General features: G+C 57.8%; 1 protein-coding gene across 1 annotated transcript; it reads right to left on the minus strand.

The window, feature by feature from the left end:
• Positions 1–1,018: 1,018 nt before the first annotated feature.
• COL1A1 (collagen type I alpha 1 chain) lies at positions 1,019–18,592 on the minus strand. Its single transcript, XM_082678010.1, has 51 exons — positions 18,378–18,592; positions 16,681–16,875; positions 16,513–16,547; positions 16,377–16,412; positions 16,187–16,288; positions 15,075–15,143; positions 14,796–14,840; positions 14,583–14,636; positions 14,348–14,401; positions 13,774–13,827; positions 13,600–13,653; positions 13,217–13,270; positions 13,085–13,129; positions 12,915–12,968; positions 12,755–12,799; positions 12,534–12,587; positions 12,184–12,282; positions 12,053–12,097; positions 11,857–11,955; positions 11,674–11,727; positions 11,422–11,529; positions 11,290–11,343; positions 10,924–11,022; positions 10,692–10,745; positions 10,507–10,605; positions 9,820–9,873; positions 9,565–9,618; positions 9,394–9,447; positions 9,241–9,294; positions 8,752–8,796; positions 8,562–8,660; positions 8,195–8,302; positions 7,682–7,789; positions 7,420–7,473; positions 7,152–7,205; positions 6,848–6,955; positions 6,707–6,760; positions 6,534–6,587; positions 6,233–6,394; positions 6,037–6,144; positions 5,776–5,883; positions 5,616–5,669; positions 5,404–5,511; positions 4,918–4,971; positions 4,696–4,803; positions 4,300–4,353; positions 3,900–4,007; positions 3,526–3,808; positions 3,229–3,419; positions 2,699–2,941; positions 1,019–2,584 (listed from the first exon to the last, which is right to left on the minus strand). Exons 1-51 carry the CDS (start codon positions 18,478–18,480, stop codon positions 2,438–2,440), a joined length of 4,392 nt encoding a protein of 1,463 aa, XP_082534136.1. The 5' UTR covers positions 18,481–18,592; the 3' UTR covers positions 1,019–2,437.
• Positions 18,593–27,587: the final 8,995 nt, after the last annotated feature.

Raw genomic sequence — 27,587 nt, forward strand, 5'->3', positions numbered from 1 at the left:
TGTGCCCACGGACGGCACACTGCTGTGCCTCTTCCCTGAGATTGGGGAGCTGACCAGTCACCTTCCTTGTGGGGGCCTCAGGCTCTCAGGTCAGCAGGGAGGGGCAGACAGAGGGTGAGGGAAAAAGGAAGGGAGGGAGAGAAAGGAGGAAGAGGAAGCAGGAATTTCTAAAAATGAGAAGGAAAGGGCAGGAGGCAGGGGCTGGGCAAAACGATCTCCCCAGGCCACCACACACCCAGGGGTCATGTTTTGGGGACTTAGAAGGCCTGTCACCTTCCTGGTAGCAGCTGATAAGTACCTGGACTGCAGCTCTCCAAGGCCCTGGGGAGGATTTCCTGAGGGCTGGTGGTTCCCTCCTTCCCTCCCAGGGGAGACCAGAAGAAGGAGGAGGAAGCAATGTTTTCTCCAGGTCTCCTCTGGCCCTCAGGGCAGGCTCAGCAGCCCTGTCTCATGTTGTATTGCTGACTGCTCCCTTGGAGGAGCTCAGAGGGGGCTAGAACGGAGAAGAGGCCAGATGACCCTAGGCATTTGCCCAGGGGGGCTCCCAGGGACTCCACCTCCCTCCACCAACCACGGGCCTCCCAGTGCCCTGACCACAGCCCCCCAACGCTGCAGGGTGCCCCCAGCAGGAGGGAGGAGCAGCGAGAGTTAATGGCATTGATGGGCATGGGCATGAGGTTTGGGCAGGGCAGGATCTGCAGGGAGGTGTGTGTGTGTGTGTGTGTGTGTGTGTGTGTGTGTTGTTGCACAAGTGGGTTGCCTGTCTGGCACTGTAAGGGACAAGAGGGTATGGGAGACATGCAAGGAAGATGGCAGGAGAGAGTTAAGAGAAAGGGTAAAGGCGTAAGAAAGGCAAGAGGGAGGGGGAGGGTCCGTCAAGGGTGCTAGAGGGAGAGGGGAAGGGAAGGGGCAGACGCTGAAGGAGAGCCCACCCACATCCCAAAGCTCCCTCCCCAGGACTCCCCTCCACCAACTCCAAGGAAGGAAATTAGGAGGCCACTGCAGATAGGTTTGGGTCATTTCCACATGCTTTATTCCAGCAATCAAAATAATTAAAAACATCTCAAATTATTATACACATACAAAATAGGTACAGAGTCTCTTGTTTCCTCCCACCCCTAGGGGGAAAAACTGCTTTGTGCTTTGGGAAATTGTGCTCTGAAACCCAGTGAGAGAGAACGCAGAACAGACTACAAGAGAGGCCGTGAGGATGGGATGCAGCTGACAGGGTTTCAGAGGTGGGAGAGGTCGGGGGAGAGAGAGGAGAGAGGCCTGAGGTGGTGCGAGGCGCCGCCGAGGGGGATGAAGAGAGGGTGGAGAGCAAGTGACCCTGTCTGGAGCCGGCACTCTCTCCCCCACATTAAATAGCACCTTTAGAAAATTCACGAGTCCCCATCCACGAGAGAAAAAAAAAAAAAAAAAAAACAAAGAATAAAAAAAGACTTTGAACAAAAAGGAACATTTGCTGGCCTAAGGGGGGGGGTGCGTTTCCACTTCCATAGCACCAGTGATTCCCTCCCCACCCCACCCCATCACAGAGATGTAGCACCTTTGATATAAAACGGGGAGCCCCTTCCACCCTGCCCCCATCCCGCCCCCCACGCAGTTGCCCCGGTGACACACAAAGACCAAAGACGAGAACGAGGTAGTCTTTCAGCAACACAATTACACAAGGAACAGAGCAGTCTCTCCCACCCAGCTGGGTAGCACAGGGGGATTGCCATGTTTCTCAAATCCGACGTTTCTGCTCTGTCTTGGCCCCTCCTGACTTTTCTCCAAACCCGGTGGTGAAGGGCCAGTGGTGCCCCTGGCATGCTCCCCCTCAAAAACAAAGAGGGGTATGTTGCCGGGGCAACAGGGATGCCAGATGGTAAGGCTTCTTTGGCAGTCTGAGAACTCCGGGTTCCCCCAGGGCTCGGGGGTTCTGGGTGAAGGGAGTAGGCTGGGAGTGTGGGGGCCACTTGGGTGTTTCAACATTGCCTTTGGTTGCTGGGCAGACAATGCATTGTTTCCTGCGTCTTTCGGGGAGACTTAGATTCGGGGAGCAGTGGAGGAGAGGCCCCAAGAAGGCATGGAGAAAGGAGCAGAAAGGGCAGCGTTGGGGTGTCATAAGCCCAACGGGCAGAAAAGGACTTACCCCCACGTGGGTCTTCAAGCAAGTGGACCAAGCTTCCTTTTTTAAAAAGTTATTTATTTATTCTTTTTTTTTTTTTTTGGTAAGGTTGAATGCAGTTTTGGTTTTTGGTCATATTCAGTTGGTCAAAGATAAAAACTAAGTTTGAGAGATGAATGCAAAGGAAAAAAATATTTTCCAAAGTCCATGTGAAATTGTCTCCCGTTTTTTTGGCTTTTTGGGGGGTTCAGTTTGGGTTCTTTGTTTCCAGAGTCAGGGGCAAGTGGGTTGGGTGGGAGGGAGCCAGGTTGGGGTGGAGGGAGTTTACAGGAAGCAGACAGGGCCAACGTCGATGCCGAATTCCTGGTCTGGGGCGCCAACGTCCAAGGGGGCCACATCGATGATGGGCAAGCGGGAGGTCTTGGTGGTTTTGTATTCGATCACTGTCTTGCCCCAGGCTCCGGTGTGACTCTGGGGTGAAAGGGAGACAATGGGAGAGGGGTGTCACCAAGTGGCAGTGAGGGGGTGGGGGACTGAGCCTGCCCGGGAAGCCAAAGCGCAGAGCGGGGGCCCTGCTGGACTCACCGTGCAGCCGTCGTAGGTGACGCTGTAGGTGAAGCGGCTGTTGCCCTCGGCCCGGATCTCAATCTCGTTGGAGCCCTGGAGGAGCAGAGCCTTCTTGAGGTTGCCAGTCTGCTGGTCCATATAGGCCACGCTGTTCTTGCAGTGGTAGGTGATGTTCTGGGAGGCCTCAGTGGACATCAGGCGCAGGAAGGTCAGCTGGATGGCCACATCGGCAGGATCGGAGCCCTGGCCGCCGTACTCGAACTGTGGGAGCGGAAGAGCGAAGAGTGAGTGGCTGTGTTGGAGCCTCCGGTCCTGGCCTCCCCCCCGGAGTCCCCTGAGAGCATCCTAGTGAACCTTACGTCCAGAGGTGGCACCCCTTGCCCCCAGGCACCCTGTGTTTGACCCCGTATCAAGGACCCAGCTCTCCTGCCTCCCAGCTGATCACACTTAGCAGAGGTCTGGTCCACCCAGGACCTACCCTCAGGCCCTTCTGAGCCCCGGGCCAGCCCATCCCCTAAGAGCGGCTACGGGATCGAGCTCACGCTCACCTGGAATCCGCCGGTCATGCTCTCGCCGTACCAGACGTGCCTCTTGTCCTTGGAGTTCTTGCTGATGTACCAGTTCTTCTGGGCCACGCTGGGCTGAGTGGGATACACGCAGGTCTCGCCTGTCTCCATGTTGCAGAAGACCTTGATGGCATCCAGGTTGCAGCCCTGGTTGGGGTCAATCCAGTATTCTCCTGCAGTGGGGCAGAGTGCGATGGCGTCAGGGGAGGTGCGGGATGTGGGCGCCTCAGGGCTCAGCCCCGCCGCGGCGGGAGGAGGCACAGCCGGGCCAGCCCTTACCGCTCTTCCAGTCGGAGTGGCACATCTTGAGGTCACGGCAGGTGCGGGCAGGGTTCTTGCGGCTGCCTTCAGGGCTCCGGATGTTCTCGATCTGCTGGCTCAGGCTCTTGAGAGTGGTGTCCACCTCGAGGTCACGGTCACGGACCACGTTGGCATCATCGGCCCGGTAGTAGCGGCCACCATCCTGAGCCTTCTCTTGAGGTGGCTGGGGCAGGAAGCTGAAGTCGTAACCACCGCTGGGAGGACCAGGGGGACCAGGGGGTCCGGGAGGGCCGGGGGGACCCTGTGCAGAGAGGGAGGAGAGGGGGGATTACCGGGGTTCAGTGCTTTCGGGGCTGGAGGGCCATGGGCAGACAAGGTGGGGGACCACATACAGCAGGACCAGCATCACCAGTGCGACCACGAGGACCAGGGGGACCGATGGGGCCTGGGAGACCGTTGAGTCCATCTTTGCCAGGAGTACCAGCGGAGCCAGGGGGACCCTGCAGGGAGGAAGCTGGTTGGAGAAAGCCTGCCAGAAAGCACGGGCCCACCCCAGCTCTGGCAGGGAAGCCCACAACCCACTCTGCCTGGGCTCTGATTCCTCGGCCTCATTACGGCTCACTCCCACAGCTGGGCCAGGAAATTTTGTGGTAGGAAGCAGTGGGGAGGGGGAGGCGAGGGCTGCATAAGGTGGTCCAGAACCCCCTTCCCTTCTTTCATCCCGTGCCCCAGACCCTTCTCCAGAGAGGCGAGGGACCCAGGAAGAGCAGATAAATAGAAGACACAACTCACGCGGGGACCAGCAGGACCAGAAGCTCCGGAGGGACCTTGCTCACCAGGAGAGCCCTGAAGGAGAGATGCGAAGACAGTTTAGGCCGAGTGTAGGTCAAATGTGGCCAGCAACCGCCCCCCTGCCAGCCACCTTGTTATTCTGGAAGTCTAGCCCCAGGGTGTCCATAGGCTGAGACCCCTCCCACGATCCCTCGTTGCGCACCCCTCACTCTCTCAGAGGCTACTTGGAAATACCCATTAGTCTTCAGACCCCAGTCCCCACTAGGGAGGAGAAGGACGGTCCAGAGAGAGAAACCGAGGCAAAGTGTCCTCCCCCATCACACAGTAGGACTTGGGGAGATGATAAAAGAAGACAAGATGGCAGCTGGGCGCTGGGGAGGGGCTGGGCATACTCACGGGAGGGCCAGGGGGACCCTGGAGACCAGAGAAGCCACGGTGACCCTTAATGCCTCTGTCGCCCTGTTCGCCTGTCTCACCCTTGTCACCACGGGGGCCTTGGGGTCCCTAGAAGAGAGATGGGGACAGGCTGTCAGGTGGAAGTTCTGTTAGCACTGAGGGGGTGCAGTCCCCATCTGGACAAGGGTTCTGAGCACACAAGGGCCAGAGCAGGGCACTTACGGTGGGGCCGCGGGCACCAGCGGGGCCAATGGGACCAGCAGGACCAGCAGGACCCTAGGGAGAGCAAAGAGAGCATTAGAGCATTAGATCCTGGTCAGGGAGAGCCCAGCTGAGGGCTGGCACGGCCTGAGCTGCAGGTGAGACCCCCCCCTTGGCCAAATCCCTCTTTCCTCTCATCTTTTCCCACCATATCCGTTCTCTCCTGACCCCAGGTGAATCTTCGTGTAAATTCAGGCCTCACGGAAGCTGGGGTGAGCACCTGGGAACAAACCCCATTCCTCGGGGGAAGCGGGACTGTCGGGAGGAGGGGTCTCAAGGCTGAGCTGTGGCTCAGTGTTTCCAGGGAGGCCAGGGGCCCAGACATCTTGCAAGGCCTCCTCGTCTCCCCTGCTTAGGTGAAGTCAGGTGTCCATCTGCAGACCCCTCGGCAGGCTGGAGAGTCCCTGGCCTGAGCAGAAACGGTAAAGCCAGAGCCCAGCTACTTACAGTCTCGCCACGATCGCCGCTCTTGCCAGCAGGGCCGACGGGGCCGGGGGCACCAGGGGAACCAGGAGCACCAGGGGGTCCAGCAGGGCCGGTCTCACCACGGTCACCCTGAGAGGGGAATGGGGGTAGGAGGGGAATCCGGGTCAGCCCCAGCTGAGAGGGCCAGGTGGAGTGGCAGGTGGGGCTGTGGCCCCAGGGTGCAGCCGTCTTACCTTGGGGCCCGGAGAACCATCTCGTCCAGGGGATCCTTCGGCACCAGGGGCTCCCTGCAGAGAGTGGGGGAAGGTGAACGGCAGCCAAGGGGAGGGAGGCTCAGGCCAAGGCCGAGACGGCCACACCGACGGCACTGGCGTGGGGCCGGCAACCGCTTACCTCACGTCCAGACTCGCCAGGGGGTCCAGCCAATCCGGGGGGGCCCATGGGACCAGGGGGGCCACGTTCACCACTTGCTCCAGAAGGACCTTGTTTGCCGGGTTCACCCTGAGGGAGAAGAAAGGGTCAGGCCAGGGATGGGGTGGGAGAGGACCTTAGGACCCGCCTCCTCTGTCCCCGCTGACCCCAACACCCCCACCCTGCGCCCTCCAAGTCCTGCAACTGTTCTCGTCTGGATCCGCAAGGTGAGGGGGCACTCACAGAGGGGCCAGGAAGACCAGGGAAGCCTCTTTCTCCTCGCTGACCGGGCAGGCCGACCACGCCACGCTGTCCAGCGATGCCCTGAGGTCCGGGAGAGCCGGGAGAGCCCTGTGGGGGACGGGTGGGGGTGAGGTGACTTCCAGTGGCCAGGGACGCTGCCCCCACTCTGGACCCGTCTGGAGCGTAGTGCACTTACAGCAGGTCCATCAGCACCAGGGGCTCCTTTCTCACCAGCGGGGCCAGGGGGACCGGGAGGACCGACTTCCCCAGCACGCCCAGCGGGGCCGGTCTCACCGCGGGGGCCTTTGCTGCCTTCTTTGCCAGCAGGACCAGAAGGTCCAGGGGGTCCAGCATTTCCCTGGTTGGGGAGAATTGGGGCCGTCAGAATCCATCGGATTCCGGAGCATTGCGGAAGCCGTAGTCGGGCCCACCGCGCTCCTGATGGCCTGTGCCCCATACCCTCCCAGACCGGTGGAGTCTCCACCACAGACACTTACAGAGGGCCCAGGGGGACCAACTCGGCCAGCAGCACCAGGGAAACCAGTAGCACCCTGGAGAAAAGGACAAAGAAGCAATCAGAGGGAGGACAGCCCCTCACCTGGCCCAGCCGCCCCATCTCCAAACGCGGGCTGGGGAGAGCCTCGGCCGAGAATCAGAGTGAGATACTCACAGGGGGACCAGCGCTGCCACGAGCACCTTTGGGTCCGGGAGCACCAACGTTACCCTGTAGGAGAGCACAGAGGCGTCACGGCTGGGCCGGTCCTGGATCCAGCCTGCTGGCAGCTCGGGGCCTAGACGGCGAGATACTCACAATGGGGCCGGGAGGTCCAGTGGGTCCAGCACTGCCAGGGGCACCAGCATCGCCTTTAGCACCAGCATCACCAGGTTCGCCTTTAGCACCAGGTTGGCCATCAGCACCCTGGGGGAGGAGGGAGTGTGGTGAGTGGAAGGTGAGCCTAGGAAGTCAGCTGAGGAAGGACAGGAACTCCAGGCAGGAGACAATTCCCCCTCCACCCTGCTTCTCTGAATCAGGCCAATGCCTCTCTCCTCATCCAGTCACTCAAGGCCCCAGGGCCTAGTTGGAGATGGAAGATGAAAGGGATCTTGGTACTCACAGGGGGGCCAGCGAAGCCAGCAGGGCCGGGGGGACCAGGCTCACCACGGTCTCCCTAGAAGAAAAGGAGGCAAATGGAGAGATGCCCTGATCTGGGGGAAGGTGGGATGGGACGGACTGGAGGGTGGGGAAGGAGGGCCTGCGGAGAACTCCACAGGGACCAGAGCAGGTGGGAGCCAAGGTGGAGGAGGGCCAGAAAGAGGGCCAGGGGCGGTACGAAGGGAGAGAAGGCTGGAGTATGGAGCCGTAACTGGCTCTTCTGTACTTACGGGGGCACCACGAGCTCCAGTGGGACCAGCAGGGCCGCTAGGACCAGTTTCACCCTGAGAGGGAGGGACAAGAGGTGCAGGGTCAGGGGCCCATGCTGAATACTCCTGGCGGATAACCCAGGAGAGTCCTCCTCCCTCCTGGCCCCCCACCTTTGGATCACCAGCTTAGCATGGCAGGAGCTGCCTCCCCCTGCAGAGCTGTGCCCAGGCTTGCTGGGGAAGCTGTGTGTTAGGGAAGAAGGTGGGGAGGCAGCCGTCTCACCTTGTCACCAGGGGCACCAGCGGGGCCAGGAGGACCAATGGGACCAGTCAGACCACGGACGCCGTCTTTGCCAGGAGCACCATCAGCACCTTTGGGACCAGCATCGCCCTAAAGACATAGGAAAGCCTGAGACTTCCAGTGTGGGGCAAGGAGGTGACCTATGGCATCCTGTTTGTGTCTGCCCTGCCCCCACGTGTGCCAAGGACTCAAGATCTCTCAGGGGAAAGGTGTCTGTGTGGGGATTCCGGGGAACTTAGATTAAGAAGCTCCTGCTTTGTGTAGAGGGATTCCTCGTCCAGGAGCCCCCTTCCCACCTCTTGTTGCCATGGTAACACATGGGCAGGGTAGGGCCTGGACTATAGGTAAGGATTCATCAGCCAAGAGGCCAGAGAAGAAGGAGGATTAAGGAGAACAGGAAAGACCCAAAGGAGTAGAAGGAGAGATGCTGAGGGATCTGAAGCAGAGAGAGATGGGAACCACACAGGGTTCGAGGGAGGGGGGAGTTCAACTTACTCTGTCACCCTTAGGGCCTGGGAGACCTGCTGCACCTCGTTCACCAGGCATTCCTTGAAGGCCAGGGGCGCCCTGGTTACCAGGGGCTCCAGGGGCACCAGCATCGCCCTGTATGACAACCAAGAAGATTGGAGTCTCAGAAGTGGGTCACAGCTTTGAGCCCCCTCTTAATTTCTCCCAGGCTTGGTTCTGAGGCCAAAGACAGGTACTAGCTAAGAGGAAAGGTTCACAGCCCAGAACTTCAGGCTGCACATGGACACCCCCAGTCTTGTCCCTCCATCCCTCCCCAACATCCAGCCGGCTTTGGTCACAGCCAGGCAGCCCCCATCACAGGAAGGGTGAGACCTGGTCCCTGTGCTGCCCTTACCTTAGCACCATCATTGCCAGGGGCACCGTTGGATCCACGGGGACCTGCAGGACCGGCAGGCCCTTGCACACCACGCTCGCCGGGGAAACCTCTCTCGCCCTAGAAGGAAAGGACAGGGCCCATGAGGCGGCTGCAGAGACGGGGCCAAGCACGGGGCATGTTGGCAGAAGCAGCAAGAGGCTCTACTTACTCTTGCTCCAGAGGGGCCGGGGGCACCAATGTCTCCAGGAGCACCCTGAGCGGGAGGGAGGGACACACAGTGAGCAGAACCCACCTTGGTCCTCCCAACTAGAAAACATTCTTGTCCACCTGGGGGCTAGCCCTTGGGGTCTGTGATTGGAGACCAATCCCTTCTCAGCATTGAACCGGGATTATCCCTCTACTCCTCCTTGTGAACGTGTCACCCTCCCCAGACTTGGGGTTGAGGGAAAGCCAGAGTATTCCAGCAGCTCTAAAAAGAAGTCATCCAGGCCAGCAGCCATGCAGCTCCTTCCAGATCCTATCACACAGAGGTGCAGCTCTTTGCTCCCCTCTGTGTAGCACCCTTCATGATGGGAAGTCCTTCCTCGAGTCTAACCTTGATCCCTCTAGTTGATGGTTGTCTGATTAGCTAGGGGGCCGGACTCTCCCTCTGTATTCCCTGCACTCCCCATCTCTTCAGCGGCCTGCTACCTCTTACCTGTTCACCGGGTTTGCCTGCTTCACCAGGAGGACCAGAAGGGCCAGGGAGACCCTGTAGGTGGGAAATGGGGGAGGGAAGCGAGGGATTAGAATCTGGAAGAGGTGTTGCTCATGCCCCTCTTCTAACACCCTGACAGCCGTGAGGCCTCACCTGGAATCCGGGGGAGCCAGCAGGGCCTTGTTCACCTCTCTCACCAGCAGGGCCCTGCAAGGAGGAAATGCTGCGGTCATGGGAAAGCTCAGGAGAAGGGGGACGGGGGCTATCTCCCCTTTCCTGCCCCACAGCACCCCCTCCCCAGGCCTCCCCGTCAGGGACACTCACAGCAGGTCCGGGAGGTCCCTGGGCTCCAGCTTCTCCGTCTTTGCCAGCAGGACCCTATGGGGAGAGAGTGAAAAAGGGGTCAGGGTGGTGAGGTGGGCGGGCAGCTGAGGAGGAGAGCACAGGTAGGGGGCCTGGGGGCTGGGGGTCCTGACGCCCTGGGGATGGGCTGGATCCTCCCGCATCCCTCCTGCAGGATGTAGGGATGTGACGTGGGCGGAGGCAGGGAGGGGACAGGGACCAAAAGGCGATACTTACAGCAGCGCCGGGGGGTCCAGGAACGCCTCGTTCTCCAGCCTTGCCGGGCTCTCCCTGTGGGGAGACAGAGTTAGGGTTGAGGGAGCTGAAGTGGGGAACCGGGTCCTCCTGGGTCCCTCCCGTTTACTTTGAGTGGCATTTTTAAGGAGCTTTTGAATCTGTCAATCAGCTCTGGCCCCTGAGGAAGGCCTTTGCTGGCTTCCACTGCTCCATCTCTTGGCCTCTCCCTGAGCCCTCTCCTCCCAGACGACCCGCCCCTTAGGCCCCTCTCTCCACCCTCTTCCCTTTCTTCTCCCCATTGTATGCCTTTGGTGACCTGAGCTGCAAAGGGCTCTCATCTCTTCTGATATCTTCTTTTGAACCTCAAAGAACCCACCAAGATTTGGGGCTAACTATCATGTAAAAGGCCCATCCTATCCCCGTGTGCGTGTGCTTGTGCGTGTGCGTGTGTGTGTGTTTGGGGGCCAACGATACTTATTTCCAGGGATAGAGCAATGGTAGTAAAGCCAGGAGAGGTCTCTCATTTTATGGAATAGGGAGACTGAGGCCCAGAGAGGGGCAATGAGTGGCTTGAGGCCACACAGCAAGTCAGTGGCAGAGGTGGCCCCAGAGCAAGGACTCTTCCCCCCACCCCCACCCTCGCCCCAAGGGTGTCTGTCCCTGTGATACGCCTCACTGAGTACTCACAGCAGCACCTTTAGGCCCAGGGAAACCCATCACACCGGCCTGACCACGGCTACCAGGAGGGCCTGGGGGTCCGGGGCGGCCATCTTGACCAGCAGGACCCTGAGGATGGAAGGTACAAAAGTGGAGGTGAGGACAGAGGGTGAGAGGTCAGGAGACTGATGTGGGCCTGGGGGAGTGATACTTACAGGGGGGCCAGTTTTGCCATCAGGACCAGGGCTGCCAGGGCTTCCAGTCAGACCCTAGGGGGAGCAGAGAGGTGTGAGTGGGGTGGGGGATAAGGGTGGTGGAAGACGGGGAGAAGGAGAGTGGAGGCTGGGGCGGAGGACATTCTAGAAGGTGGATCTGTGGTCCTGCTCCAGAACCCTCATAGGATGGGCAGGGTCATGGGCCAAGCCGGGCAGAGGGCTGGGGTCTCACCTTGGCACCAGGCAGACCAGCTTCACCGGGGCGACCAGCTTCACCGGGAGAACCTTTGGGGCCAGCAGGGCCAGGAGCACCACGTTCGCCAGCGGGACCCTGGTGGGGGGAGTCACAGCAACAATTAGGGTCTCTTTGTCATGGGCTGGCCTCTTCTCCCTCCCGGGCTGTGGGTGGTGCTTTGAGAGGCATTGGTGGTGGTAGGAAGGTCAAGGTGAGGCTACGTGTGAAGAGAGAGGTCTGCAGCCCCAGTATGGGCACTAATGACTGGGCGGTGGGAGTGGGAGACGGTTGACTACATCTGGGAGAGGAAGGTAATGTCCAGGGAGCGGCAGAGTTAGCCTCCCACCCCTGAAGAGAGGTTACCTTGGGACCAGCAAGACCATCTGCGCCAGGGAAACCGCGGCTACCGGGTCCACCCTGTGGGAGGAGAGGAGGTCAGTGAGCTCAGACACGTGGGCACCAGGCCGGCACTGGAGCTGAGAAGGGGGTGCTTACACGCTCGCCAGGGGGTCCAGGCAGGCCAGCAGGTCCGGGTTCACCTCGGGCTCCTCGCTTTCCTTCTTCCCCAGCAGGGCCAGGGGGACCTTGAATACCAGTGGGGCCCTGGAGACGACAGAGAGGAGGGGGCAGCCTGTGGTGAGGGGCTGTCCTGGTACCAGCTCCAGAGCAGGCTTGAGGCTGGGTGTCCAGGACCAGGGGCTCCCGTTCCTCCTTGGACCTCCCCCCAGGGGCTGCTGGGGGACTTACGGGCTCTCCCTTGGCGCCAGTGTCTCCTTTGTTGCCAGGAGCACCAGGTTCACCCTGAGTGGGAGGAGAGGAAGATGAGTGGAAAGTGGGGATGCTCAGCTGGCCTGGATCTTCATGCTTCCCAGACAAGGGCCACGGGAGCCAGCTCATGGGGTGGGGCAGAAGAGAGAGAGCAGTACTTACGCTGTTACCCTTGGGACCAGGGGGGCCGCTGGGACCCTGGGGTCCAGAGGGGCCTCGGGCACCCGGGAAGCCAGGAGCACCAGCAATACCAGGAGCGCCCTGCGGGAGGCAGAACAAGTTAAGCCCAGGAGTGGAGGGCACAGGGTGGGCGGAAGGTGGGCACCAGGGGCGGCTCTGAAACCTGCAGGATACTTACATTGGCACCTTTAGCACCAGGCTGTCCATCAGTACCAGGGTTTCCCTGTGACACAGAGAGAGGTGGGTGAGTGACAGGCATGGACTCTGAGTTAGGGACAGGCACGGGGGTACTGAGGAGGTGACACTTACAGCAGGGCCAGTGGCACCAGCAGGGCCAGGGGGGCCGGGCTCGCCACGCACACCTTGGGGACCTTCAGAGCCTCGGGATCCTTGGGGACCAGCTTCACCCTGGATTGGAAGAAAGAACCTGTCAGGAGCCACCCTGGGAGTCCAACCTCATGGCTGGATGGCAGGGGGTGAAGGGCCATGACAGGAGACCAAGAGTCAGGACTCCAAGATCAGAGAAGGGGACCCCAGGACAAAGGTGTTGGGGACTGGGCTTCTCTCTTGACTCTGGGTCCCTCTGGTTTGGGGAGCAGGGAGATGCCCACCCCTTGGCCTATGGGAACCCTGCTCATTGGAGGGTGGGGGGGTCTCACCTTAGCACCAACAGCACCAGGGAAACCAGGAGGACCAGCGGGGCCGGTGGAACCCTGTGAATGAAAGGGAGATGTTAGTGAGAAGGAAGATGGCAGCCGCAAGTCACACCCTGGGACAGAAGAGGTCCTGGGGTTCAGTCCTGCCCCTGGTATCAGACCCAAGAGCTGACACTGAGACCCCTCTGCAATCCCAGGCACTGAGGTCTAAGGGCTGTACTCACAGGGGGTCCAGCAGCACCAGTAGCACCATCATTTCCACGAGCACCCTGCAGGAGAGAGGGGAAAGCCCCGGTTACATTCACTGAGCACTGCTCAGTCCCTTTAGCTCCTGGGGAACCTCTTCCAGAACCTGGAGTCCCCCAAGGGGCCAGGAGTACTTACAGCAGGGCCAGGGGCTCCAGGGCGACCTCTCTCACCAGGCAGACCACGGGGGCCCTGACAACAAAACCAAGAGAAGCCAAGTGAGACAGGAGACACACCCCTCTCCCCAAGCCCCCATCTTGCCCTTACGTCCTGTTCCCTCTCTTCCTTCTACAACTGGACACACTCACCATCTGACCAGGAGCTCCATTTTCACCAGGGCTACCAGGCTCACCCTACAGAGCAGAGAATAGAGTTAGAAATTCATTCATGGTGGGACTGCAGGGGAGGTGGAGGACCATGACAGTCATACAGCTTCTTACCTTGGGACCAGCAGGACCAGCATCTCCCTTGGCACCATCCAAACCACTGAAACCCTAAGATAGGAAGAGGGCCAACGTGAGACCTTGTGGAGACTGTGGACAACCTTGACAGCCACCCAGACCTCAGGAGGAACCTCAGGAGGTCATCATAGCTATCTCCCTGTGTCTGAGCTAGACTAAATCCCAACTGGCCCAAGATCTCACTCCACCCCTTTATTGGGATTTCCTTCCCAATGGAGGGAAGTTCTCTTTGATGTCTACTCTCTATCCCTTGGAACTTATATAGCTGCCACCCACCACGACGCACACCAGGATCCTTTGGGGAAAGGGCTGGAATGCGATACTGGGACTTTGGGAACTTAGATGACACAAAGGTGACTCACTCTGTGTCCCTTCATTCCAGGAAGGCCAGCTGTCCCGGGCAATCCCCGGGCCCCCTGGAGAGAAAAGAAAAGGACAAAGGCAGGGCTGTTAGAAGACACCACTGTGGACACAGCTCCCAAATGAAGCCCAAATGCAGCAAAGCCTGGAGGCAGCCACGCCATCCTCCTGCTCACCTGAGGTCCAGGAGGCCCGCGCTCACCAGGACGACCAGGCTTTCCAGCTTCACCCTGAGAGAAAGAGAAAAGGCCATCGTGCCCGTGCCCCCTGAGTTGGAAAAGTATGGAAGGCCTGGGTCTTCCTGGGGTTGTTGAGGGTCAGGGTTAGGGGCCCAGAACCTTATCTCAGTTTAAATCTACCATGCAACCCTTGCTTGAATTTTGCGTCCCTCCAAAGGAATTTCTGTTTATTTCTGTCACCAGCATCTTAATCTCACCACGTGGAGTGAGAATCTGAGGTACCCAGAGTGGTTAAGCCTGTGGGAAGCCATTCACATCAGGGGATGGGGTTGGGGACTGCTTTAAGGTGACTGGGGTGAGGGGAGGGACAGCCACCTCTGTTAGGAAGATGGGGAAACATCCCAGGAGGCTCCTTGTTCAAGGGCAGTCCCACGAATCAAGGAGAACATGCCCTCCTTTCTCTGGGTATCACCCCCAAAGGTGGTGGGGGCACTGGGGTAGAGATTACAGGGACCTAACACATGGAGAGGTGGTGGGGGTCAGATGGTATCTCTTTACCAGCGCTACTTACATCATCTCCGTTCTTGCCAGGGGGGCCAGGGGGACCACGGGGACCCATGGGACCCTAGAGGAGACAGGAAGAGAGGATGTTAGAATGGCCAGGATAAGGAAAAAAGAAGGGGAAGGCTAGGATTGGAAGAAGGAGGTAAGAAAGACCCCAGATGGTGGTCCTTCGATAGGAGAACCCACGTATTTGTAGATGGAGTGTGTATTTGCATAGAGAGTCCAAGTTGGGGAGCACTTACTGAGGCTCCAGGCTCGCCAGGCTCACCAGGGGGGCCTTGGAAACCTTGGGGACCCTGGCAGACAGGGAGAGAGGGGTAAGGTTAGAAGAGTAGGTCCCTGCCAACCTGTCCCCCATCTCACCAAGAGATCTCTGAGAACCTTCCCTGCCCTCATGCCAATCCTCTTTCCAAAAGCCCAGAGCCCAAAGCGGTGTAGACAGCCTGGATACTCACAGGTGTGCCAGGGGGGCCAGGGAGACCACGAGGACCAGAAGGACCCTACAGAAGAAAAAGAAAGGGAGGCCATAATGAAGCCTCTGTAGGAAAGGTTATCTCCCATGGTTCCCATTCAGACCACCCAGTCGCCTGGCATCCTCTCTGGATTCTGAGGTCCCAAAGGTCTTCTTGAGCTCCTAAGTTATCTATGCCACCCCATATCCCTTCCCTGGCCTATCCTGTCTGGATCCTCATCTGCTCTTCTTCTGTCCTCCACATCCCTCGCTGGTGACTCACCATGGGGCCAGGCACAGAAATTCCTGTTGATTTCTCATCATAGCCATAAGACATCTGGGGAGCAAAGTTCTAGAAGAGAGAGTACATGAGAAAGCAGGGTCAGGGCAGTGAGTTGAAAGGCAGAAGATATCACCAGTAATGGGAAAAACTGATATCACGTGCCTCCTGATGTGACACGCTATGCAGGACAACAACATGACCTGTGGCATAGCCCTGCCCAAGACGTACCACTGGAATGTAATCATGGAGACATATCCAACAAACCCAATTTAAGGGACAGTCCACAGAACAACGGGCCTCTTCAAAGAATTTCAGTGTCATAAAAGACAAAGAAAGTCTGAGGAATGTTCCAGGTGAAAGGAAACTAGAGACATGACAATTAAATGAAATTCATGATCCTGGCTTGGATCCTGGAACAGGAACAACAACAAAAAAGCTATAAAGGGCTTCCCTGGTGGCACAGTGGTTGAGAGTCTGCCTGCCGATGCAGGGGATATGGGTTCGTGCCCCGGTCCGGGAAGATCCCACATGCCGCAAAGCGGCTGGGCCTGCGTGTCTGGAGCCTGTGCTCCGCAACGGGAGAGGCCACAACAGTGAGAGGCCCGCATACAGCAAAAAAAAAAAAAAAAAAAAAGCTATAAAGACCATTATTGGGAACATTGGTGAAGTTTGAATATGGACTGCATAGTAGATAATAAATAGTACTGTATCAATGTTAAATTTCCAAAATGTAGTCATTGTGCAACGCTCATGTTAAGAGAATGTTCTTGCTCTCAGAAAATACAGGCTAAAGCATTCAGGAGCCAAGGGACATAATACCAGCAACTTACTCTCAAATGGTTTAGAAAAAAAAAAAAAAAAAACCCAGATGATTATATTTATACACAGAAACTGATAAAGCAAATGTGACAAATCGTGGATATGTGAAAGTTCTTTGCATTATTTTTGCAACTTTTCTCTCCTTTTCTTCCTGTAAGTTTGAAGTTATTTCATACTATGAAGTATGCCATCTGCCAAAACAAACCAACCCCAACAAACTAAAAACCCCGCGGTGGGGGGGTGGGGGCGAGGTGACATAAGGCCTTCCACGAACGCCTCGACTCTCCACTTACTCCTCCGAGGCCAGGGGGTCCGGGAGGTCCTGGGGGTCCGGGGGGTCCGGGAAGTCCAGGTTGTCCAGGAATGCCATCTCGGCCAGGGGGGCCAGCGGGTCCCTGCAGCGGGAGAGGGCGGGCCGGGTGAGCGCAGGCCAGGAGCCACGCCCACCTCCAGCCCCAACAGCCGGGAGAGGGCACCGCTTACCCTTGGGCCTCGGGGGCCAGTGTCTCCTTTGGGTCCCTATGGGGTTGGGGCAGAAGAAACAAGAGAAGCGGGGTTAGAGAAAGAGAACCGTGAAGAGTCTTGGGCGGGGTGGCGAAAGTCGAGGGCAGAGGATTACCTCGACTCCGGTGGTTTCTTGGTCCGTGGGTGACGCTAGAGGGGGGGGCGGGAAGAGACTCGGCTTAGAGGCAAGGTTTGCTCCAGGTGCTTCCGGCAACAGACGCCTCCCCTGCGCTGGGCAAGGGAGAGCCCCCGCCCCCGCCCCGGCCCAGGCCCCGAGCTATACCCTCGCCTTCCGGGCAGACGGGGCAGCACTCGCCCGCGGGGACTTTGGCGTTGGGACAGTTCTTGATTTCGTCGCAGATCACGTCATCGCACAACACGTTGCCGTTGTCGCAGACACAGATCTGGCAGGGCACGGGTTTCCACACGTCTCGGTCATGGTACCTGAGGCCGTTCTGTACGCAGGTGACTGGTGGGACTGGGGCAAGAGGGGGAGATGGGGGCTGTCAGCAGCGCGCGAGTCCCCCACCTCGGGGCTCCAGGTACCCCAACCCCACCGTCCCTTCCCCTCGGTCTTAGAGGCACATTTAGATTTTCCCTTTCCCGCCTCTCCTTTTTTTGCCTTTTTGTTTTTCCTTTCCCCAAATCCTTAAACGCTCATCTGCTCCTCATCAGCGCCAGTGACAGGGCCGAGGCGCCTGGCCAGGGAAGCTATAACTCTTTCCAGTTCTCAGGAATTTAAACAAAGTTTTAGGCCGGGGTTGCTTCCAACTCCAACCCCAGACCATTTGCGCTGAAGCCAAATGAAATAAAAAGCCATTCGGTGGGAGAGTGGGGGGTGGAGGAGTGGGAAGAGAAGCTCCCCAACCAGAGGGCAGGCTTGTGGGGCGTGGTCTGGGTGGAGACAGAAGGAGGGCACCGCAGGAGAGACAAGAGGTCTAGCCCGGATCCCGCCCCATTCCCGGGGCAGGTGGGATGGCGTGGGCGGGGCTAGGAGGATGGGGGAGGGGCTGATTGGCGTGGGATTCCGCCCAGAGACTTGAAGCGTACCGTAAAAGTAGGATATGCCCTAACCTCCAGCGCCCAGACATCTCAAAAGGCCTCTCTCAGTGACACCCCCCGTTTCCCAAAGCCAGCCAGTGCCTCTGGGTCACTCCTTAGCCAAAGAACCAGAAAGTCCGCAAATAGTAAATGAAGTTAGTTAACCACGCCCACCGCGGATCGTCTACCGAGACGGCCACTAGGTGGCGGGCGACACTAAGCAATTTCCCCCGACTGGCTACTTCTTCTAGAGACGGGGCTACCCTATCTCCAACTTTATTTTCCAGGTCTAGAGGTGGGGTCCACACCGGGCAACAATCCCGGTCTTCCCGCTCCGGCTCCTGCGCGGGGAAACGCTGGATAAGGAGGCGCACTGCCCAGTGTAGATCAGCAGAGGGCGCAAGGACTCTGCCTGACCAAGTCCGCGCCGACGAATCTCTTCCTTCAACCCGCCCACGCTCCGCGCCCCCTCCCCCGCTCCGCCCAGCACCTCCGCGGCCCCAGGAACATTGTCTAGCCTGCAGAGAGGGTAAACAATCTTTCCTTATGAATCATCTCATAGCCTTTCTGATCACTCATAGCTTGGGCTCCAAATTCCCAACTCGGCGCCCCCATCCCATCTTCGACGTACTTTCCCCCCACCCGGCGTCCAGACCCCATGTTCCCCGCAGTACTTCACAGTGCGCGCTCAGAACTCCTCCTGTGCCAACTCGCGCCGTGCAGCATCCTCCCTTCTCACTCCTGGGGGGCGTTCATCTACACCCTGACCCAGAGTGCGGTCCCTTCTATCCCAGGGCGCCGAGGACAAGCCCTCACCATCTTCCTTCCATTCCTGAGCCTCCGGAGCATCCCGAGTCTCAGTTTAAGTTGCGGACCCCCGGGACCAAACGCAGGGCAAGATACCAAGCAGCCCTAGACTCCCAAAAGTGTGGGACTTACTGTCTTCTTCTTGGCCTTCTTCTTGGCCCTCCTCTTGGCCGTGCGTCAGGAGGGCGGTGGCCGCTAAGAGGAGCAGGAGCCGGAGGTCCACAAAGCTGAACATGTCTAGACCCTAGACATGTAGACTCTTTGCGGCTGGGGTGGGGGTTAGCGTCCGCTCATGCGTGGCCTCACACTCCGCGTGCCTCCTGCTCCGACCCCGAGGAGAAACTCCCGTCTGCTCCGACCACCGGCCCGGGCCCCTTTTATACCATCCTGATGGAGAGCGGGGAGGAACCCTGCCCCTGGGAGAGGGGGAGCCGGCTGCCCGTCCCCCAGCCAATCAGAGTTGCCTGGCCCGGCCCCCAATTTGGGAGTGAGAACGGAGAGGGGGAGGAGGAGGGAAGGGAAGGGAAGCGAGTCCACCGCACATCTCCCCCCTTCGCAGCTCTGCCTCCCCAGCCCCCCAGCCCAGCCAGGGCCAGAGATGATGCCGCTGGGATGCGGCTAGGTCCTCAATATAGTGTGGGCTAAAGAGTGGGTAGGGGCACCTCTTCGGCTTTCTTCCTGGGACCCCCGACCTGGGGGGCGGAACTGGAATTGGGGAGCTGGTTAGGCAACCTTTCAAAGATGGAAGGATTGGGGGTGATTGGGAGAGAGTTCTGCTGGCCATGCCTCGTTCACCCTCCTGACATCGTTGGCAAGAGCTAGGGGATGGGTATGAAGAGGCCAGCTGGGCACCCCTCTAAAGCAGGAGAACCTAAAAAAAAGATGTGCCTGTTTAGGGGTGTCTTCTGGTGTGGCTGGGGTATGGAACTTAGGAATATTTGGGGAACAGGTTAAGGACTCATTTGTAGACATTAAGGATCAGATACGTGGGGATGGGTGCTAGCAAGAGGGTTTTATTTCAGGATGTCAATTCTTCTGCCGTGCCTGAGGCTCCAGGATGAAGTACAATGCTCTCCCCAAACCTCAGCATGATTGAGAGAGATGGGGCGGGAAGGCTGAGGCACTGGCTGAGAAATTTGACTACGCGGTCTCTCCAGAAGGAAGCTTTGGTGTTGAGTGATGGGGCAGCAGGGTTGTGGTGAGAAATCGCTAAAACTCTTCCACGCTGGGGGGAGTAAGTTTGCATGGGGAGGGCTGTGGTCACTGGCGACTTCGAAAAGGGTCTTGTGTTAGGGTCTGTCATGGCCAGTGGCCAGGCCCTGGTTAGAGACCCTTCTACCCGGCGCAGCCAAACTGGAGAGAACTGTGCTGGAGAGCACTTGACCAGAGCGAGGGTTCTCCTTCTGGGGGCTGCAGAAAGCTCTGTCTCTGTCTGCACCCGGACTCAGCGTTGGGGACATACGGGAGAATTTGGGTGTCTGGGGGAGACTTGCCTTGGGGGTATGAAATGGGGTTGCAGGTGAGTGACCTTATTCTAGAGGATGTTTCCCACCGCCTCACCTCTTTCCTGAAAACCCAGGGCATTGCTCTTTGTCCCTGGAACCAGGAGACAATCATCTACACCCTGAAAGGCAGTGGGGACCCCAAGAACAACAGGCTATATTTGGAGGAGATGCCTCCAGAAGCCAGTGTCCTCCCTTCTCTAGGTCCCAGCCTCCTGACAGCGCCCGACCCCAACCCCAATCTATCCGGGCGGCTGATCCTGCCAAAATACGTGGACCCAAGAGAAGGCAGTGAGGATCCCTTTGCAGAGCCCCATCAACTCCAGTCCCTCCTGTGCAGCTCCCCACCCCCACCACTCCAGAGCTGCAAACGTGGAAGTGGGGAGTCCCGCCTCCCCCAAACCATCCAAGATTCCATTGCCTCCCCCTGCCCCTCTCCACGCCCTCCCCCAGCTGCTTTTGTGCAACGAAGGCAAAGGAAAAAAAAAACCCAAGAGAACAGAAGGGGAGGGAGCCACGTCGGCTGGCCGGCTGGCCGTGGGCAGCCAGGATGAGCCGTGCGGGTGGGGCAGCAGAGGGAGACTGCAGGGGCTATAATTAAAGGGAAAATATAGAGTTTCCAGAGAGGCAGGGCTGGAGACAGCAATGGAGGGACAGGCCTTCATCAATTATCCCCACCATGTGGCAGCAACTTGCGGCCCAGTATCTGCCCCCGTCTGGTGCCAGCTACTGCAGGGCAGGACTGGGGGCTGAGGGGCTGAGATGGCAGTTCCTGCCCCCTCCAGTGTGGGTCAGGGACAAGGAGCCCCCCCTCCCTAACGGGGGATGCGAGCCCTGCCCCTCAGCGCGGTCACCCCTTTGGAATGGCTGTCTGGGGTGGAGAGTCACAGGCTGGAGGTGAGGGTTGCTGTGACCTGCCCACCTCCCTGCTTGCTGCGTTTCTGCAGCCAGAAGTACTCCCACCTACAGCCCCCTCCCCACACACTCCCTGTTCAGGCCGTGCTCACTTGACCACCTTAAAGGAGATTAAGACTCAGAGACGTGGATTGGGACGTGCTACATCGTGGGCCTGTGGTTCTGAAGAATGTTTAGGGACCCCTAGGATTGGGGGGTGGGCTTTGTGCGTATGGTGTGCGATAGCCACCACCCCAATGTCCGGTTGCAGACCTCCATCCCAGGAGTTGTGGGCAGAAGGTTTCCAAGCATCTTTTACACGTGGCATAGAGCTGAGGCCCAGGGCCTCCTCTGCCACTTTTCGACTTGAAACGCTTGGCGGGCGCCCAGCCCCAAGATGTGTCTTTAATTTCTGCAGCATGACAGTGAGAGGAAGAATGTGCTTGGGGTCTCCTCCCAGCCTGGCTGGGCCTCCTTGGCCAGAACTGAGGGCTTGAGACTTGTGGGGGGAGGAAGGAGAGCAGGAGCTGAGGCCGGAGCGGGAGGAGACGCCACCTCATCTTTAGGAAACTCTGAAGCTCTGGCTTCTTGTGGAATGTAAGACTTTGTCTGGCATTTGGAGTGGGGGGAGCAAAAGCCAAAATCTCCTCCCCCCCACCCCCAAGAAATGGTAAAGTCATCAGCACTTAGGGAAAAAAAATTCCTCAAGAAGAAAACCAGAAGGAAGAAAGTGCTGAGCTCTGAGTTCGCTCCTTCTCCAAATTTCCCCAAGTGCCCTCCCTCAGTGCGCCTGTGCTCCCCAGCTCCCCCTCCCCCGGAGCCCCTCAAGTCCCGGTCTGGACTGCACGGTGTGGGGTAAAAGAGAAGAGGCAGCCCAGGTGTTGGTGTACCTGGTGAGCAGTTTGACAGCCCTTTCCAGCTCTCTGGTCCCCCTGCTGAGGTTCCGTGGCCCTCCTTCCCTGATCTGACCCTTCAGAATGCTCTTCCGCCCCAGACTGGTGATGGAGAGAGGGTCCCTGGGAGAGGGGTTGAGGACAGAGAAGGGGAGGGGGCGTAAGAGTGAGGCTGCAGTGAAGAACTTGGTGTCCATGTGTCGCCGTTCATGGAGCCTGCACGGTTTGTATGAGGACCCCTGCGGGCAGAGCTGGGGACAGACCCCAGGAGTGGGGGGTTCTCTCTTCTTCCTTTGCATTTGCACTTGCTGGGTCTTTTGGTCCTTAGATTCCAGGCACAGCTTTCAATGCCTCAGCCTCAACCCAAGTCCTTTGGCCTGAGATTTCCCTTCCTCTCTTCATCCTTTCCAGGTTTAGAGGGAAGATGATGAATTAAGTTTGTCCGTGTTGAGTGTTAGGTGCCTATGAGACACCCAGTCAGACACATGGAGGGAACCCTTAGGTGTCTGAGTCTGGAGTCCAGAGGAGAGACAAATGTGGGACCCCCGCCTCCATAGGGTGATGGTGTGGACGGAGTTATCTCCCGAGAAAGTATGGAGGGAGGAGATATGAAGGGCTAGAACTGAGCCTTGAGGACCCTCAGGGTTTAAGGGTTGGGAAGGGAAGGAGGAGCCTGCACAGGAGATAGGACAAGAGTGGGAGAAGTAGGAGGGCAAGGAGGAGAGGATTGGGGGTGTCACGTATGCAGGGGGAAGATTGTTCTAGAAGGAGGGAGAGTTATATGTTGCAGAGAGACTTAGTATGATAGGGAGTAAAATGGTCACTGGATTAAGCAACATGGCAGTGATTGGTGCCCTAAGTGTGAGCTGTTTTGGTGGAGTGATGGACAAGGAACCTGGACTGGAGCTGGCTGAGGAGTGAGTGGGAGGCCAGGAAATGGGGTCAGAGTGCAGACAACTCAGGGGAGGAGTTTAGCTCCGAAGGGGAGGAGAGCTTGTAAAATGCCTCATCCTCCCTCCCTCCTTCCTTCTCTTTTTCTTTCTTTTCTTACATTCCCCCACCCCACCCTTGTCTGTCGTTTTGCCCCTGGCCTCCCTCCTCTTTCTTTCTCACGGGACTCTGCTTCTCTCTCTGCAGCTCTTTTTCAGGGTGACGTTTTCGATCTTCCTCTTCTCAAATGTCCACATCCAGTCCCTGTCTTCACTTCATTTTCTTCTAGAGCAAACCTTCAGTCCGTGCTCTTAAAGAGAAAGCTTCATTTCTAGTCCTGCAGATCCCGTCACGTTCTCCAGGACCTCCCAGGCCAAGAGGGGGAAACTGGGGCAGAGGAGCCAGGGAAGGAGCTGGGACAAGCTGGGAGAGAAGGGATGGGCCATGGTCCTTAGGTGGCGTTAGGACTCCCACTCCAGCCCCACCAGGTTGCAGCCAGGTCCCAACTGAGAATAATGTGCTGGATGGGGATGTCGTCAGGCTTGGGGGCCACAGTCCTAGTGTCCACTCTTGTGATCACAAAGCCCATCTTTCCTGCTGACGTGTGAGCTCCCCAGGCAGGGACCTGTCAAGGTCATCATCAGATCACTGGACCCATTTGCAGTGTCTGAAGGCTGAGTCAATTCTTGTTAAAGGCTGAGTGAGTGAATCAATTGAATTGTTATTTTCCCCTGTCTGGCTTGGTTCACTTCTGCCCTCGTTTTATCCCATCCCCTGCTTCTTTTCTTTTTTCTATTCCTTTATCTCCCCCCACCTTTTAACCTTTTTCCTCTTCACATATGTTTCTTCTTTTTCTTAGTTCTTTTCTTCCTCTCCTCTGCCTCTGTCCCATTGGCCCACCCCTCTACCACACACTCCTTCTCCCTCCCTCTTTTTTCTCTCATTCTCTTCTGGCATCTCTGGTGCTCCATCCATTCCTGGCGGGTGGTGGCTGTCTCCTGCGTGCATGCACTCCACCAGAGGAGAGAGCTTCAGCAGTCTAGGAGAGGGGGGATCAAGGTGGGGTAAGGCTTGCATCACCACCGGCTGTCTGGTTGAAGTGTTCAGGGGCCAGATGCAAAGGTTTCTTTGACCCTTGGATTTGAAAAAAAAAAAAAAAAGAAGAATGAAGGGGCAGCCTGTGTGGACCAGAGGCACCTGTCCAAATCCTAATCTGACTTCACCTCACTCCCATCTTCCCACAAGAAATCCTCAGCCACAGATATCTGGTGTCTTTCCTCGTCTACATCAGCCACCAGTTCTTCCTCTGGGCAAACCTGGGATTCTGGAGTTTCCTGGATGGGAAGGTGAGCAGGGGTGGATCCCACTTTGCTCAGTTGCACCAGTTCTGGGCAGAGCAGCCCTTTGGACAGAGTCTGGCTTGGACACAGGAAGGATCCAGAATCATTCGTTCAGCATCCTTATATGCCAGGCACTTTGCTAGGCACTGGGCACTCAGTGCCTGTTCTCATGGAGCTTATGTCTAGTAGAGACAGACATGAATGAAGTCATGTAAATAAACATGTACTTGCAACTGTAAAGGTTAGGAAGGAAAGGAACACAGAGCTCTGAGTGTCAGGCATCTCAGGCAGGAGGGAGCATGGCGAGTTCTAGATGCTAACAAAATCCGGAGAAGGACAGTGTGGCTGGAGCACAGGAAGCAAAGGCCAGGCAGGCCAAGGAAGCCGTATCAGGAGTTTTAGTCTCTGTCCTTACAGCTTTGGGCCCCACAGAGGGTCTGAAGCAGGGAGGCTCACAATCAGGTCTGCATTTGTCAGAGGTCATCATGGTCACTCAGGGGAGCAGGTACTGAAAGATGGCTGTGATGGCAAGTGGCTACTGCAGGTGCCCAGGTAAGAGGTGATGAGAGTCCGGACCAGGTGGAAGAGGATAAAGATAGAGAAGGGGGTGGATTCAAGAGGGGTTTGGGAGGCAGAATTTATAGGCATTGGGATTAGATTGGATGAGGGAGTGTGGAGGTGAAGAGCAGGGATGACTCCTGTTCTTCTGACCAGAGAGACTGAATGGTATGGTATCCTGGAGGAGAGGAGGCCGGACAGGGACCCTGTTTAGGGAAGAAGATCCTGAGATTGGCGCCTATTGCAGACATTCTAGTCAATTCTATTCAGTGAATGGTTACTGCAGACCTCCTGGGGCCAGCCTTGCACTGGGGAGAGCTCTGGGACAACTTCTGCCCTCAGAGGGTGCAGAGTCAGGAAGGGGAATAAAACCCCAAAATGCCTCTCACCCGAGGCAGCACTGGCTGTGTGATTTTGAGTAAGTCACCTCATTTCTCTAAACCTCATTTCCCAATCTGTGAAATAGGGTAGTAATAAGACCTCCTTATCCAGCAAGGTAAGTGGAAGCCTCCAGAGAGCTGCAAGGGAGGACGAGGATGCCAATGGGAGACAAGGGAGGTTTTCTGGAGGAGTGTGTGCTTTTGAGCTGGGCCTGGGAGGGTTTGAAATGCAAGGTTGGAATGGGAGGGGAGGCATCCCCAAACCTGGGAAGGCTGACACACACACACACACACATACAGAGACAGAGAGAACGCACCTGGGGCAGAGGAGATGTGGAAGAGAAGGCTGTAAGAGATGGGCTGCGGCCAACTTCTAGAGGCTTGGAATTCAAGGAGAGAAATTCATAATCAATTTGGTGGCCATAGAGAGCCAGGTACTGCTTTTGAGTAAGGTATGGTAGTGAGCCTTTTGCCAAGGACTTGTCCAGAGAACCTACACCTTGACAGCAGACGAACTCAAGTTAGAAGGCTGGGGCCCGTGGGAGGAGGAGGAGGTACAAGGTAAGTGAGTGAGATTCGTGGATCTCAGCTCAACAAGAAAATACGGCTTGGGCACAGGCAAAGAGGTAGACCAGATGACCCCTCCAAAGTTGGTGTTCAACTTCCACTAGATCCAGAACTTTATAGTTTCAAGGTGGGAATATCATAGAACAATAGATGTTCAGTTGGAAGGAAGCTTTGAGCTTATTCTGCCCTGTCCTCCCTTCTTTGCACAGAGGAGAAAACCAAGGCCCAGAGAAGGGAAGTGACTTACTTAAAGTCACACAGCTGAGATTCAGGGATTAGAGGTAAGATCTCTGCTGTACTTCAAGAAGGCGGTGGGGGGGGGGGAAGCATGGGGGGCAGGAGCTGGAGGGGCCAGGGAAGCAGCTGGGGTTGGGGGGTAGGTTAACATGATACAGGGATATGATACAGGGATCCCACCCAGACCTGGAGTGGGGGGGCAGGGCAAGAGAGTTGCTCCCCAACTCTACACAGAGCCATGTGGCTAGAGGGGGAAGGGAGCATGGTGGGCAGGGTGGAACTGCCACATGGAAGATGCTTGATGTGAACCATCTGGCCTGGGCGGAGTGTGGGCTGCAGAGAGGGGAGGAGCAGCAGACGGGAAAGAGGCTATGGTGGGCGGGTGGACGGCGGGTTGGGTCTGGGAGTGGCCTGGCCCAGAGGCCCCTACCTTCCAGACTGCTGCAGCCCAGATGCCTTCACAGCCACGGCCTGGCCTGTCCAACCCGCTGACCTCATTCCCAGCTCCTCTCCCTCGCAGGCCCCCCTCTGCCTGCCACGTAGACTGAAGTCTTCAGCTGCATCTTCTGCCGGGGAGAGGAAGAGCAGAAGGACACAGGCCCCTTGAGCCCAGAACTCTGCCAGGTCAGGCAGACCTGGGGAAGCAGTGGTGTTCCCTGTGTCCCCAGACCACTCTGGGCCTCAGTTTCCCCTCCCAAACAAGAGGCCCGTAATTGGAGGGGGGCATGACGGTGAAGCAAGCTGGAGTGGGCAAGAAGCAAGGGAGGCCACTGAAGCCACCCCCTGCTTCCTCAGGACTGGAGGCATCATTCTCAGACCCAGGAAGGGATGGCGCAGGACATGCTCCTCTTCTCAGACGGTTCTCGAGAAAGGGAGTTTCCTGAAGGCCGGGCGGGGGTGTCTTCTGTTCTGTAGAGCCTTCATCGCTCCTGCTTGTAGAGAGTGGGATTTATGGCCAGGATGGCAGTGGAGAGGCACCTTGTCTCCCTTCCCTCAGGCACCTCTCAGTGACCTTTCCTTCAATCCTGGCTCCAGGCTGCAGCCTCTCCGGGGCTCTGCCTCTTGACCTCCCGCCTTCCCCTCGCCTCCCCGCCCCCCAGGTCCTGGGTCCTCTCCAGCTGCCCCAGCTGAGCAGGGGGCTGTCCCGCTGCGGCTGCCTCTCCCCAAGGCGTTCCGGGCCTGTGAGTCATCGGGAGTGCCTGCTCTGGCTGTAGCATCTCCTCGCCGGCGTGGACCCTTTTTCCCATCCTCCCCCAAACGAAGGGCAGAGGGAGCCCCTCCCAGGCAGGGGGCTCTGGAGGAGGGGGAGGGAGGCCCTGTGCAAGACAGCAGTGAGGCCCTGCTTCGCCAGTGCTGGGAGGAGAGGCTTAAAGGGCTCCCCCAGACGCCACCTCACACATCACACACAGATCGAATTTCTTGTCCTTTCTCCCATTTCCCAGGTGGGGAAACAGGAGGGGCAGGTAGGGAAAGGCCAGGACTTTGGTGGGCTTAGGCTAATCCTCTCCTCCATTTTAGGGCTCCGCTTTGCCAAGCTGGGAAGCCCCCCAAGCTCCCTCTGGAAGGCCCTCCCCACATTGGAGGCTGGGTCTGGCAAGAGAGCAAGAGAGGCCGGGGCCGCTGCCGAGGGCCCCAAGGACGACAGGGCCCGGCTGAGCTGGGGAGTCCGCGTCTGCAGGAAAGGAGGGGGCCGGCGCCTGGACCCTTCCCACACGGCGCCCGCACCCTGCAAAGCTGCCTCCGGCCCCCTCCTCCCCTCCTTCTTCTCCTGGGCAGCCCTGTCTTGCCTCCTTCTCCAGCCTGAAGAAACAACTGGGGGTGGAGAGGAGCTGGAGGGGAAGGGCTGGAGTTAGAAAAGTTTCCAATCCTCTCCTTTCGAATGTGTCTGCTGCCCCCCACCTTCCTCCTTCTCCCTCTCAGCCCTGGATTTGTTGTCTAGAGACCAGGCTCTAGGACTGGACTTGCCTAGTGACTTTGGGCCTTTTTTCGCTTCCCACCGCTGAGTCTCAGTTTTCTCATCTGTAAAATCGGAGTCTGGACT

This window comes from Grampus griseus (assembly GCF_964374135.1).
Source record: "Grampus griseus genome assembly, chromosome: 20".
Lineage (NCBI taxonomy): Eukaryota > Metazoa > Chordata > Mammalia > Artiodactyla > Delphinidae > Grampus > Grampus griseus.